Genomic DNA, 15,794 nt, shown 5'->3' on the forward strand with positions numbered 1-15,794 from the left:
GCAGTAAAAGCTTCCAGGTAAAGTCTCTGATAATGCTTCATAGAACTGCTAATTTAGAATTAGAACACAATGAAAATGTTAAAGAGTATTGCTATTGTGAGATTACTCATTATTCTCCCAGTCTGTACCACCTCCTGCTATATATATATAATAACTTTCATTCTGATTCTCTAAGGAACCTGGACTTTGCTTTGGACCTTGGAGGTGAAATATTGAACCAAAACTACTGAGAAAGGAAGAGTGGTCTTTGCTTCAAAACTTGTCAAAGTGCAGTGCAGACAAGCAGTATGATGTGGGAATGCAAAGATTCCTTCATGCATGTTACCTCGGTGCTCCCATACCACAGGAATGTGCTGTTAGCCCCTGGCTAATTTATTTAATTGCACATTTATAAGGCAATATATGAATTAAAAATAGAATAATATAAAAAAGATAATACTACTGTGTTTGACCTCTTTATTAACATATTTTATGTTCATATTTTACAATATAATAAGTTATATGTACAGCATTAAACAAAATTATTAGAAAGTAAGATTTGGCAAGATATACAGGGTTTTTTGTTCCTGTACATCTTTTGTGTAACAATAAAAATACTGTATACTAAATAAAATAATGTTAAATAGTCTGTGTTCACATTGGCACCATTGATTTCAAGACCCTCACTTTTTAAGGCCCAACAAATGTACAAAAGAGGATTCCTTTGGCTTCTTTTAAACAAATGAGTGGTGTGTACTATTAAATGAAACATGAAATATAGGGGATAGTCAACTGAATAACACTGCAGTTATACACTGGCACAAGAGAAGTAGAATCCTCCCATTCTATTTTTTGTCCTTTTTTTAGTAGCAATAGACTGAATCTGCAAATGTAGGGTCTTGGAAATCTTGTTGAAGATTGCAGAGCTGTCAGCAAACCTCAGAATCTTACTGAAGCCTGTTGAAGTCTGTACTAATTTGTCATTGATTTCAAGATAGCAAGAATCCCATCCATAAATTAAACATCAGTTAGCCAGTTAAATATTCAAATAAATGCAGTTCGCATCTTCCTTTATAAGAAAAGTCAAAATTCTCCTCAGATTTAGCACATGCAAATTAACAAAGAGTGAGTTAACGACACTGAAGAAATGGTGAAAGAACAGCGAGGAGAGGTTTTATGTTGCAGTATGTACTTCCTCTGCAATACAGATGACAGACATTAAAGGGTGATACTAAGTGTTCAGCACAATTATGATACTATGATAGATAAGATCTGGTTATTAATGGAATTAATGGAATGCTGGTTACCAACGTCAGAGTTAGAGTTAATATTTTTCTCACAAAATTTTTTTTGGTCAAGCAATTTGGAATTGAAAAAGTGTAGGTTGGTAAGTGATGGTACTCTCCATTTAGTGATTAAACACTGAAATCAGTCATTGCTAATTTTAGCTACAAATTAAGGGCAGAGATTTGGCATCACCTTCTGGATTGGGATCTAAACAAGTTCACAAACGTTTTGACAAAGAAAATCAGAGTAGCTAACAGGAGCAAATAATGGGATTTTTGTTGTGGTTTTTGATTCTTTACCTTCCAGAAGAGCTAATTTCCATCTGTGGGGTCTGTGCTCACATTTCAGGTTTGATGTTAGGAAAGATTTCTTCTCTGAAAGAGTGGTGAAACACTGGAACATGCTGCCCAGGGAGGTGATTTAGTGGGCAAGTATTGATGGTAAGTGAATGGTTGGACTAGATGATCTTAGAAGTCTTCTCCAACCTTGATGATTCTACGATTCCATGTTTTACGTGCACTGGAGCACAGCATTTCAAAGCCACTTGTTTCTGTACTTTCCAACTATCTAAAGAAATCTACTGTTTTTGCTCTCAGTGTCACACGTGCCCAACTGTTGTCTGAATATTCCTCTGCTTGAAATATTGACATACAGACATCACTATTGGAAAGTCAAGTTGTTTGTGCACAGTTTTTGCATTGCTTTTTTTTCTGGTAAGGAAGAGAAAAACTTGTTGCTCTCCTCTGCACTTGTGAGGGCTCACTGCCAACTCACACTGCCCTTAGCCAACTGGTTTGTCTGCAGAGTGTGCAGTTTGAATTTACAATTTCTGAAATGAGGGTATGGACCACGAGTGCATTTACATGCATTATATACAGCGTTTAGAAGCGCTTCCATCTGTAAATTATCTTGGAGCTTTTTTTCATATACTATAATTAGTTGATCTGAGGACTGTGTATATACACCTATGCACATACTTTTAGATTTAATAAACCCATAGGGAATATAGAAAATGAAACTAGTTAAATATTAAATGTGTTAGAGCTGATAGAAATGCAGGTGCCTAATGTGTATTAATGGATACTGTGGCTGTGGTGCCATTGTTGACTGTAACTGCTAGACCAATGGTTGACCAAAGCCCCAAGAGATAAAGCCATCTCCAGCGAGCAACTCAACAGCTTGCAAACCAGGCAGGAAGGGCAGCAGCAGGCATATCTGCACATGTACTCAAAAACAGGCTGCAGAATTCATGTTTTTGTGTCTGCTTATTGTCAGTAACTGCTTAACATAATTTTTTTGTTTCACCACCTGTTTCATACCAAGCTTCTTGGGAGAATTCTGTTCTTGTTTTGGTAGATGTATAACTTCATTTTCGTAGAAGTAAAAGAGAAAAGCTTCCCATTGGTTACCAGGAGTGATTATGTAGAAGAAATGGTCTCTTATCCAAAGTCTCCAATGTGCTGCTGGCTGGGATCATTGTTCTCAGAGGTGTTGTGGGAGCACAGGCCCCAGCCAGGCCCATCAGGAAGTCACTGCTGGTTCAGGAGCAGGCATTGCTTGTGCCCACTCCAGGATATCTGCACACAGAGACTCGACAGCATCCAACCGCTCAATTTGTACCAGTTTGGTGAGCAGTTCTGGGATGCTGTAGCCTGCTGTGCTGATGCGGTCAAACAGCTGCATGCCATCTGTCATGCCACCAATTTCGTCCCTCTTCAACCCGAAGCTCTCAGCAAGGTGACGCCACGTTTTCACTATGGCCTTCTCGGTGTTGTATGTTGAACTGAGCATTCGGCTGGTCTTCTCCAAGCAGTCAAACGGCAGCTCCGTAGGGCTCAGGCCTGCAACATGAAGGGTTCTGGTCAGACAGCTCTGTGTACAACTCCTGGCTGTTCAAAGAATTTCTTGAAATACTATTAGCAATAGGCACAGCTAAAATCTTCAAGTGTGAGTTCATGATGGATAGGTATGTTTAGCTCCATATCTCACCTGGAAACAGTAGGCTACAACATTCACAGAATAATTAGAGTAAAAAGTTTGCTGGGGAAGAAGTACTAAACGGGCTGTGTGCATTCCTATGGTACTGCCCCCTCCTGCAACAATTCACTTGCTATGAGAAGTGTATTGGAAACATATTCCTCATGAGCGGCTCCATGAATACATCTCTGCATGTCCAGCACAGCATTTGAGTCCAGAGCTCTGACCCTTCCCTGACTCCTTCAACAGCAGCTGCTGTAACATCACTGTAATTGAAAGTTCCTTTGTAGGAATGCAAAGAGTGAGGTGCAGCAAAGACACCAGATGCTTGCAAGCATAAAAGTCCCTGCAAATGTTCACTTGTCACTGCTAACACTGAATCTCTAGAGATTATTTATAAGTTTCATTCTGTGAGGAAAAAGTTATTCCTTCTCATACAGTTTTTGTTTGCGCTGCTGATCACTGTAGCTTTGTACACTGTTTCTGAAAACAGTCTTTTGCTTCTGTAGTTTTCCTGCTTCACACACAACAGCAGTAATTTGATGGGAGATAGTGCTCCCTGAATCACAGAAAACTTGCTCACGTGTGTGCACACAAAGTATGTGAGACAAAAAAAGGTAAATGCAGTCACGTCCTCTGTACTGCATGAACATTAGTTTGTGTATCTTCTGCTGAAACATTCCAGCTAGCCAAGTGATAAAGAGGGTTAACATGGACAATGCTGGCCTACTTGGAAACTCTACTTGTTGTCATGAGAAGTGGGACAGCTCTTAGAGAAGCAGAGTAGGTCAAGACTTTTGTCTGAAACACAATCCTGACCCTCCACAAATCACACTTTCGTATTTGGACCCAACTTATACCTTTTATCCATGCAACTAAACAGATAAACACATTTCCTTTAGGTGAAAAGGAAAGTTCTCTGCAGCTTGGTCCGTGTGGATGTCCACATCACTCTTGCATCTCTCCATCTGGAGAGCAGCTGTGGTGCACAAACCCCAACCTGAACAGCTTTGGAATCAGGGCAACATAGTGCTTCCCGCCAGACGGCAACAAATCTGCCCCCAGGAGCTTTTTCCAGATTTGCACTTTCTTTCCATGAAACTGTCCTTTCCATGGGAAAATAGAGGGATTTACATTTAACAGCAAACAACTGTGATTTAATTTTGTGCTTTTACAAGAGGCACAAGTTCTGTACACTCACCTTCTGCAACGTCACATACGTTAGCGTACACATCAAGTATCTTTTTCCTTCGACTTTGAATCTAAAAGAGAAGAGATTTGTTGCATTATTTTTTTGGTCATGAGAGTAAACAAATGGCACACAGTAGTACAAAACCTCTGGGAGACCCTTCTTTCATGGCTCAAGAGATTATCACATCATGTCCTCAAGGGTCATTTTTGAAGACTGATGGAAGAGGATGCAACAATCCAGCAAAAAGTAAAAGTTTCTGCTTTGGCTTACCACTGCTTGAGAACTTTCTTTCAATCTGTTCTTCTTTTAGATAGTGTCTTTTATACTCTTAAGTGCTTCTGTGTTTTGTTTCTCTTTCAGACTGAAGGAGACTCAAGATAATGAGGACAAATTCAATGTCACATGGAAAAAATGCAAGGGATTTCCAGGTAAATTGGAAATCAGACTGAAATTGCCTTCATTCAACAGTGTAAGAGAACTTTAGAGGGGATCACCTTTCCTGTCTTTTGGCATAGAACTGCTTACTGCATTGCTGATTGATTAGATATTTGCTTCCACAATACATTACTTGTGTGAATCTGAAAGATTTTATAGAGAGACAAAAAATCAGTAGCAATTTAGACAGGGAAAATTTAAGGTCGAGGGTGCTGTCATCATTTTTGACAAGAAAGAGTGTCAAACTGAAAACTTGACATCTTCTAAGCTGAAAATGGACATTTTGATGTAGTTTCATTTAGCCAAAATATTCTCAAGGTTTGGCCTTCGATTCAGCATGGATTGAAAATAAATGTCAAAATGTCAGGAGTTCTCAGGGGCTGGAATTGTCATCTCTCTGCCAGCTTTCATTAGGACTGAGTTCTTTGAAAAGCTGTCATTTTGATAGGATTCCAGCATTATCTCTACAAATTCACCGCTTTTCATTGCAAACCAGGATGAAAAAGCTCTATTATTTTCACTATTGTTTTTTAAAAATTTGTTTGTTTGTTTTTGGGTTTTTTTTTAGGAAGATTTTTCCCATTTTATTTGGACTCTAAGTGGCAGGACACATCAATTACTTGGATTAATAGACTTGCAGCTGGAGACAACAAACTGGGTGCTCCACCCAATGCCTGTTTCACAGTATGCCATTTTACAGGGAAATGCAATACAGACATTGACTTATTCACAAATTCTGGGTACAGTTTACACGTGCTAATCTTTGGGATTCTGATGTACATTTGATAAACTGTTTCAGACGCTTATAAACAGAAAAATTTCTTTTAAAGGAATTTGTTAAAATTCATATAAGACAATGAATAGGTGCCTATTTTCATTCTCTCTTCATTTTTAGAACAAGGAATGAGGGTAAAGAATTTCAAGCAGAAGCAAAATTACTCAGGATGATCTTTTTGCTTGAGCCAGAAGATGGGAAATTTTTAAAGCTTTTGATGGAAGCAAGCAGGTGGATTTGGGTTTGGTGATCCTCCATGTGGTAGCACCTTGCATAATGGTTTTTGGTTTAACCAGAGCAGCATTTGATAAGAGCAGGTCTTCGACTTTCTTTACCACTCTCAAAAAGCTACTTAATACTCTTTCTATTACTAGAAATGCTATTCAGTCTCTAGCCTCAAGCAAATTACCGCTTTTCTAACTTCTGGCAACTGGCTTAGATATGAAATCTTAGGTATGGGCTGGGGAATCTTGATGTAATCTGCACTTTCATTGACAACTTTGTCTTCAGCCTTGTTAGCAGGCCTCCGCTCATTAGCAATATGTAATGACAGTAGCTCTGAGAGAACAGCTCAAGTTTCAGATGTACTTACGAGATACCTAAATTGCTCAGGAGAATGTAACTACTATGTATAGTCCTTAAAAGGCAAGCTGTTTCTTATTAAATGTTCTGAGTTCCTACTTGCCCAACTTATATAATGTAATTCTAAGCAAGGGCATACAGAAGTGTGATAATGCTGGATTTTTACAGAGACCTCATAAAACTGAATTTTAAAATAGGAATGTTAGAGTAGTAAGTTATTTTCAGATAGTCTGACTAACTAACTACACACAGAAAAAACATCTTTCTTAGGCTGAGACTTTGTGTGTCTGGCTTCAGCTGAAAAATGAGCTTTTTTAGAAAATCTGAGAACCATCCCAGCAAAGTAAAACATGCAAACAAGATGCAATTTCAATCCTTTTTTATTCTTCACAACATAGCATCTCCCTCATGAGGAAAGGCTGAGAGACCTGGGACTCTTCAGCCTGGAGAAAAGAGGGGAAATCTGATTGGTGCTTATAAATATCTAACGGATGGGTGTCAAGTGGATGGGGCCAAGCTGTATTTGGTGGTGACAGAACAAGGGGCAACAGGCACTAACTGGAACACAGGAAGTTCCATATGAACATGAGAAAGAGCTTCTTTCCTTTGGGGGTGACAGAGCACTGCCTGGATGCCTTCCTGTGTGACTTGCTGTAGGAAATCTGCTTTAGCAAAACTCAACAATCTTCAGAGTTCCCTCCAATCCCTGCAGTTCTTAGATTAATGATACCATTTTGTCCTAGATATTGCTATTTTTAAAATTATTTCTAAAGTTCTAAAAACATACAAAATGTCAGAGCAAATGCTTTCTTTTTAAGGGCAGATTCATCTTAATATAAACTAAACATTGTGTGGGTGAGGGAGTGCCTAACCCTGCCTTGAGTAGCCTAAGTGAGATAAACTGCCCTGAGCAATACAGATTCAGCAGGAAGAAATGAGGGCCTTCCACAGCAATACAAACAGTGCATTTACATTGTCCTTAGGAGCACAGGATTGATCTTAAGCACATATGTGTTTTTGGAAGTTATGCACACACACACACAAATCACTGAGCACAACTTCAGATATTGCTGAAAATTCAAAAGCATAGAAATAGCCATGCCCCTGAGTCAACACAGGCAGATGCTATGCTACTGTGTGACTTCAGCCCCACTGTCCAATTATTTTTCTGTCTGATTTTCTGTTGTCAAAGTAGCTTTGGGGTTAGTTATATTAGCATTAACTATACTGGGGGTTTGTTGTTTACTTTTTCTTTCTTTAGACTGTGAAACATACAGTGCAAAAAAGCAGAGTTACTTCTTTTATAGCAAATGTGTTTTTCAACCCTGAAGAGTATTAATACATCTACACAGACACGCTCTTCAATATTCAAGGAATTTCATATGCCATTATGCAAATGAGAGTCAGTAATAAAACTGGCTGAAGAAACTCTCTTGTATTTTGTGGATTAGTTCTATCTGTGTGATAGTGCATTTTTTTATAGTTTGTATCTTGTTTTCTTTAAAAAAAAAGAAAAACAAAAAAGAAAAAAAACCCCACCATCACCACCAATAAAAACACAGAAAGCAACTTTCAAATTTGAAATCTCAAAATTGCCTTACCCCTGTTGATTTATTGCTTGTAGAAGATTTATCTCTGGCCAAATGCACTAAAGATAACAAGCATCTCTCTGGTGTCCCTTGCTTGTCAACTGCAGCTTCTTCATCACTATCCATGCTACGACTTAGAAGTCGTTCATTCTCAGAAGATGCATCGTTTTCACTGTAAAATGAAGGATAAGGTTGTCTTAGTGAAGTCTCTCATGGTTTGACTCCAATGATTTCCTTTCTGCTATCCCAGAGTAATGGAATAAAAATGTTTTCCATTTTTTATTCCCCTGAAATCCTGTCAATGTAACCGCATTCATCTTCTGAGGATATATGTGCAATGCTCACCAAGTTGCACAATCATGCTTATCTTGCAAGAATCCTTCCATAGAAGGACTTCCCACTGAGGACAGTGTTTGCCTCAGTGGAGTTCTGTAATTCAGCACAGAATCTCTGTAGGCTACAACCCAGAGCACATGGTGCTCAAGGTAATGTTTCAATGCACGGTGGCCTTGGTCACTTCTTCCAGAAACTAACCCCTGCAGCTCTTTCATTCACACATTTTTCCTTGATCTACCACATTAGAAAACTACTTCTACTTTGTTCTTCATGAATTTCTCTGTACCAGGATAAATGGTGACTCTACCCCATTCCTACTTTAGTCAAAATTGAAAGCATCTTTTTTTTTACCTACCTTTTAGCAGCCTTAGCTGGAGTTGCTGTAAGTTTTTCAAACTCTTCTTTCTCAGAGAATATCACAACATTATCTGCAGATAAACAGTTAGTTAGAAAAATTTACATTGGAAATGGGTATTCCAACTGGTGTTTTGTCTGAGGAGCTACCTTAGCTGGCAACCTTGCTGCAAATGGAAATCTCTCTGCTATCTTTTGAATTGCTATCAGAGGATTAAATGACATTCTGGAAGTACAAATACTATTACAAGAGGGCTGCTCCAAAAATAATGCCTCCTATTTTATGATGTTGGCCCACAGTATCAAGAGGTGGATGTTGGTGGTATGGCAAAAGAAGCTGAACCTTCCTGCCAATATCCATTACATGTTGTTGTTGTGCAACAGGTGGCAGCAGAGGGGTACTCTGACACAACAGCATCTGACATAGAAGTGCAGATGAAACAAAGGGGTGTCAATGAATTCCTCCATGCAGAAAAAATGGCACCCACTGACATTCATCAACACTTGCTTAAAGTTTATAGAGACCACACAGTGAGCACAGTGAGGTGACAGGTGGTGCATTTCAGCAATGCTGACAGTGATGTAAAAAGCAAACCATGTTCTGGATGGTCATGCACAGCTGTCACACCACAAAATGAAGAGCATCTCAATCAGCTCATCAGCATGAATTGGTGGATTATGACCTGGGAACTGTGTTTGGAGCTGAGTATCAGTTTCAAGGTTTTGGAAACAATGATGGCAATACTGGAATATTGCAAAGTTTGCACCAGGTTGGTCCCACTGATGCTTGTACAGTAACTGAAAGAACACTGTATGCAAGTTTGTCAGGACCTACTGAACCAATCAATACTGGGCAGAAGGTGACAGTTTCCTGGACTGCTTCATTACCAGTGACGAGACATGCAGTCACCATTATGAGCCAGAATAAAAATGATAGTCCACATAGTGGGAACATGTGAATCCCCCACTGAAGAAAAAGTTCAAGATGCAGCCCTCAGCAGGTAAAGAGACATGCAGTGTCTTTTGCAGTAGGAAAGGAGTGGTCCTTCTGGATTTTCTAAAACCTGGACAAACCATCAACTCCGACTGCTACATCGTGATACTGATTCTAACTTCCAACATCAGGCCAGAGAAGAAGACAAAATTTCTCTTGAAACACAATAGCACCAGGCTGCACATCAGTTTGAAGACCATGGAGCACATTACAAATCCTGGCTGGACTGTCCCACAACACCCACCATATAGTCTAGATTTGGTGCCTGCTGGCTTCTATCTGTATGGGCCGATGAAAGACGAACTGTATGAGCAACAATCTTCTGGCAACAATGCCACCGTAGCAACTGTGAAACAGTGGGTCATTTCCACGGGTGAAGATTTTTACAAGCACAATATGCAGGCTCTTGCTCATTGCTGGTGAAAATGCATAGCTAATGGTGGTGACTATGTTGAAAAGGAGTATTTTGTAGTTGAGAATTTACTCTATCAAATAGTGTTTTTGTGCTCTTTGTATCTGCTGCAGTTTCCATGGAAATAAATAAGAGGCATTACTTTCAGATCAACCAATGTACATAATTATTTTGTAAACAGACATTGAATGAGGGAATTGTAATTAAGAGAAATGTAACATGAATACTTAAGCCCAATGGCATCTTGGATAGAAAATGTAAAACTAAAGCAACTTATACCTTGTACTTCTTTCTTCTCTTCTTGTGTATTAGCCTGAGCTTCGACATTTTTTACTGAGTGGCTCTTGCAACAGGCTAGAATGTGAAAATAACAATAATTATTCTCAGAAGCTATCTAAAATAGTATTTGCAGCAAAAGACTTGTTGTGCTGAACAATTACCTTGAGCAGAAGGTTTGGTTTTCACAATGTAAAACATTATGATGAGGACAATGGCAATTGCCATTATGAATATGGTAGACATTGCAATTATCAGAGCTGTAGCCAGATGTCCTTGTCCTGAAAGGTCTGCTGGAAAAACAAAGAAGTATTTTTGTAAATAATCAACTCTTCAGACCAAAGAATAGTTAACAGCTCTCAGTCCACACTACCCTTAGAATCTTTTTGTTGATCTGAGTCTTGTTTAAGCATTGCAAAACTAAACGCTACTTCTCAAAGGGGAACTATCTAATAATTTTCAAAACTGTGACTTAGGCTGCAAGAACAGCTTAATAGTATTCATTCTTATTCATATTCAGAAATACACATATTCAAAAACATGTGATCAGATGACTATACAAAGATTCAGGAAATATACAGTGGATGGTATTACCTGCTGATAATACAAGAAACTATGTGTACGCAGGAGTAGCAGCGTTCCTAACAGTGAACTAGTGAAATAGTACTTAAAAGAAAGAAAAACAAACAAAAAATACTAAACCAAAAAATCCCCACAAAATGGGCTGAGAGATAAAAGGTCCATTGATATCTCTTCTCTGACTGCCTCAAAATCTTTGCAGTAAGGGAGAACACAATGTACTTGTGGAATAACATTTTTTTTAATAGACTTAAAACACAGCATGGCTGCAGGGTGAATTTAAAATAAGATATGCAGAAAGATTGAAGCAGAATCTGGATGGACAGGTCAGAATCAAAAACTCGTGAAAGAATGCAGAAAATGTCAGGTATACTAAAAGGCAGGAGAATAATTTTTCTGAAAACATGATCTTCGGGATCTTGTTTACAGACAAAACGACCAGGAAGATCAGTATGGTCTGTACCTCATTAACTGCATCCTTCCTGTTACATGTACTCTGTTCAAACATTTTAAAAGCCTAATAATCATAGTGGAGAACAGTTTAGAACAGTTGGGTAAGAGACTGGCTTTAGTCCATTTTTTTGCCACCATTCTAAATGAGGCTTTGCTGAGGCACAGTGCCCTATCTGTATCACCACAGATAATGTGCTAATTAATTGCTGGCACTGCCCACTAATGTCCAAGTGCATTTTAAGTCCATCCTCCTAGAGCAGCAGTATTGATTAGCCAAGAAATAAAAATTAATTCTGAATTGTTTTTAATAGCCATCTGAGAAATCTGGAAAGAGTGGCAATGAAATTCACAACAGATACCATCAGTTCAGTCGCACTTTTGCTGATACTATTTTTGAGACCAACAGCTGCCGCATTCAATCCAGGAATGCCTTCTTACCTTTGTGAGCATGCTGGTAAGGTGAGAAGGTACTTGTGCCAGAGGTGCTTGGGAAAATGGCTGAAATGCCAGAGGTAGCCCCTGCACCTGCAAAAGAAGAACAGAAATGCCATGAACTTCCACACTTAGTTCATATAGTCAAAGCAGTATCTTAGCCCAGGTAAAGAGAGCCTTGGCTTTTCTTGATTGCATTTCCTGTTGGTTAGCAAAGAGCCATGAATTCACCGTGATGTTTTGAAATGTTACTAACCCCAGTATGCATTGCTGGCATGTTGAAAATTCTATGTAGAAGACAATTTTGCACAGCATCTAGAAGGAGGAGAAGTCAAAGCTCATGAGCTGTTATGAGCATAGACAAAACTCATCACATGAATGTTCTCATGGTTATCCTTCACTAGCAGGATCACCATGAAACTCTGATAGTAATCAAGCCCTCACAACCCCACAGGAAAACCTAGCAAAAGCAACAAGCAGGACTGTTGGTTCTGTTTCATGGAGCTGCAGTGTCGTAGAAAGAATAGAATTTCTGCCATCTAGCTGGATAATTTGTTTCTTATGATCCCCTCCTAAATCTGTATCCAAGGGAGAAAAAAGCCCTCAAAAACAGTGAGATGAAGTACCTCAAGGACTGCTTCTTGCAGACAGAATGAGGTTGCCCAGTGGAGATCTTCCTTGGGTAACTTCTACAGTTCAGTTTAAAAGTTAGCTAATATTTTTATTAATCTTTTACATGTTGCCACACACCATATTTTCAAAGCAGTAAGCCAAGTCATAAACTAACATCTTTTCACAATACTAGACAATAGTGAATATTACTGGGAATAAGGTTGTTGATGAGAATGTCGTATGAAAATACAGGGTGGTATTGGCATAGAATTCCAAGAAAGGCATGAAAACATTGGGTTTGGAAGAAAACATTCTCTTGATTCTCAAATAATTTTTCAAATAATTGGTGAGGAGGTTATGCAAACAGCCACTATGAACAGCCAAGGAAAACCATCCTCTGGCTGGGAGCAGGGATAAAAAAATCCCTTCTGCTTTATATTAGCTGTGCACAGAAAAAATCCAGTGATGACATTTAAATTCAGCAGACCTAAAGCCAGAAGACTGCTCCAATCACACAGCACATGGCTCAGCAAGCTGGTGTGGCAGCTAGAGTAGCTGAGAACTCACCAAGCCATTCTTTTGACCCAGTAAATATCACAAGAAATTCGACCCACTAGGTAAAGTTGACAGGAAATTAAGTGGCCTGGAATGGTCTGAGAAATGTTCCATGGTTAAGTATAAAGAAATGTACATGCTCTTCAAATTAAGAATAATGTTTTCCAAAAAAAGGAAGAAAAAAGATATTACCTAACATAAAATGTAGCTGCATGTAGTGAATGCAAAGTGTACATTCTTAGTATCCACAAAGTACAAGTTGCAGATGTCTTCAAAAGATATTTCCTTTAACAACAGTAAAATTTCTTTCAAACATCATTTCTTGAAAGGAAATGAACTCATTTATTATGAAAACTGAAGGAATTTTTGAAACTGACAGAGTGTTTTCATAAAGCTTTAAATGCACTAATTGGTTAATTCAGATGCTTTTACCATTATGTAAATGGCAGGCAGATTGCATATATCTTGTTTCCAGTCCCTTCCCTGAAACAGTTCTTGGAAGAATTGTTTATAAGTTCCAGAACCTGCAGCACAGCAGTGGAGCGTCTACACATCAGTAGATGAAGATACCGTCCCTCTGTACTGGAGGTTAAAGACAGGTACTTTGTAAGATTGCTAGTAATTCTTCACAAACTGAAATGAATCACACTTCGTTTCAACCTTATATTTACTCATTTCAGCTGAGCACTGGAAGCAGTCTAGTCAATGGCCAATGCTGCAGCTAGAGACAAGCCTGTTCTTTCATGTCCACAGCTACTAGGCTTATGCCTTTTCTTGCCATCTCCTGGCAAACCCAATTACAGACAATTGCAATTCTGTGCAGTTCTTACAGGCTGCAACAAGTCAACAGCAGCTTTCTTTCCACTGCCTTTCAATTAATATGGCAAACTGCTCTGCTCTGTCTGCCTGCAGTTTATCTAACAAGCTTGAGTTCATCTCCTTTATAAGCAGGGTTTATCATACTCTCTGTTCCTTCATTTGAAAAGTGGAGTAATTGAAGGATTTCTGCCTAATCCTTCAATCATTCAATCACTTGGTATTGGTAACGTAAGGTTTTTCATCTGTAGCAGGAAGGAGAGCCTTGGTGGGATGTCAGGGAGCAGCACTTCACAGGAATGGTAATGGGGAAGGCTGTCTATTTGTCCTTCAACATTACTGCCACCCAGCTCTACCCACATGAAGATATTGCGTGTTGCCCACTCTACACACACTGAAGCTTCTCCAACACACAAGGGTGGTCATTTTCATCTTTGGAAGAGCCTGCATAAGGAATTTTCCTTTGGTTACATGGGAATGGGGCTATGGTGCTTCTGTGCTGTCTATCATGGCGAGAGGTAGCCTGATGCTAAAACTCAATGGCCTTGCACATATGCCTGTGTGGGAGTTAGATATTATGCATATTTTAAGTCTATTATCAAATTTAATAATTTGATATATTCATTATGAGCCAAGACTTTTCTTTAGATGTGGCTTAGAAACAAGTGCCAACTCACGCACCTGCACTACAAGGGGAACCAAAAATGCCAGCTTCTGCAAAATTTCAGTTCATGCCTTTTTTCATTTGAGCAAAAAGAAGCAAAGTAACAAATAGAAGCAAAGCAAAGCAGTCTTGAAGTACACCATGACTCCAGTGTCAGCTGTTCCTGTGCACATCCAGTTTTGTGTTCAGCTACATTATTAACTTTGGTTCCAATACAGATGACACTAACACAGTCTATGAAGACTTAGAGCTCAGGGAGAGACATCCTAACATGATACAGCACAACATATGGAAATAACTCTGTTTTAAGCCCCAAAAAAGACTGATGGCTGTAATATAGCTGTGCAAAGGAGTGGTTTGTATTCCTAGACACCTGTAAGTAATATTATAGGAATGTGATAAAGACACTAGGAAAAAGGCTTATCAGTGAAGCTTTGCCATTTTTTGCATTATGTTTTTATTAAAAAAAAAAAAGATATCAGCAGAGTTTAAATACTATTTCATTAAAAAGCAGCATATACTGATTAGGAGAACAATTTCACCTATATTCAGATTTGAACATTTGTTGTTGTTTGTTTCTTTAACTGGAAAGATAGCTTTAACTTAAATTGCCATGCAGACAGCCATTCGTCCCCACAGTGAACAAATGCAGGATAGTAACATAACATTTTTGTTTTAAGGAACCATTCTGCTTTTTGTAACAGGACTATTGCTGTTGTTTATGTATCTCAAGACAGATTTATAGCGAGAAGTGATGAACAAATGTGCCAGATCTGTGGGACGAGGAGGGCACAGGGAGGGGAGGGTTGCCCAACATGCCCTCTCACAAGTGTTTGTGCCTGGAGGAAATCTGGTGCAGCAAGGACCATATGTGCTTCTGACATATGTTGCTGTAAGTGGCAGCTTACTGGTCCATGCAAAGGACTGCTGCTCCTAGCTAGCAACAGCTTTTCGTGAAGTTTATTTAATACTTAATGACTCACTATAAAAACACACAAAGTGTGTCTGCAACAGACTACCAAAGTGATCCTGAAATACAAAGTGTTTAAAAAAAATGCCTTTTTGCCTCTATGTGTCTGCTCCTTGCTACTGGGAGCAGTTTGCTGTCTCTCCTTTCGCACCCCACTTCCCACAGCCATGGCCCATTTATGAATGGCAATCCATACTTGTTACTGCCAGCTGAGCTGTGCCTGCAGGCACTGTGGCCATTTTAAATGGGTGAAGTAAGATAAAGCACCCACGCAAATTAATAACCAGCAGCCTGAAATATGAGATGGAAAAATATATTGCATTGAGTTGAAGTTCAATAAAGGTAGAAAGTTTATGGCTGACAAACTAATCGGAAACTAGATTATAACTAAATCTGGTCATAAATAAAAACCTAGCTATTTAGAAAGCCCACATCAGAATTTTCAAATTAATGTCAATCTGTATTCAGGTACTTACAGAAAAGGTTTTCAAACTTAAGGGAAGAACTTCCTATGGAAACCCTGTC

The 15,794-nt window shown here is 38.9% G+C and overlaps 1 protein-coding gene across 4 annotated transcripts in view; it reads right to left on the reverse strand.

The window, feature by feature from the left end:
- Positions 1–448: 448 nt before the first annotated feature.
- The window catches only part of EDAR (ectodysplasin A receptor), a 71,559-nt gene continuing 56,213 nt past the window's right edge, over positions 449–15,794 (reverse strand). For 3 of the 4 annotated variants that reach the window (XM_048962573.1, XM_048962555.1, XM_048962583.1), the window contains 7 exons: positions 11,659–11,745; positions 10,353–10,481; positions 10,192–10,266; positions 8,508–8,580; positions 7,829–7,988; positions 4,445–4,505; positions 449–3,107 (listed from right to left, as the gene is read on the reverse strand). In XM_048962573.1, coding sequence (XP_048818530.1) covers positions 2,788–3,107; positions 4,445–4,505; positions 7,829–7,988; positions 8,508–8,580; positions 10,192–10,266; positions 10,353–10,481; positions 11,659–11,745 — 905 coding nt within the window. In that variant the 3' untranslated portion in view covers positions 449–2,787. The remainder of the gene's footprint in view (positions 3,108–4,444; positions 4,506–7,828; positions 7,989–8,507; positions 8,581–10,191; positions 10,267–10,352; positions 10,482–11,658; positions 11,746–15,794) is intronic. The other variant, XM_048962564.1, reaches the window with a different exon arrangement.

The sequence above is a fragment of the Lagopus muta genome, chromosome 1, assembly GCF_023343835.1.
Source record: "Lagopus muta isolate bLagMut1 chromosome 1, bLagMut1 primary, whole genome shotgun sequence".
Classification (NCBI taxonomy): Eukaryota; Metazoa; Chordata; class Aves; order Galliformes; family Phasianidae; genus Lagopus; species Lagopus muta.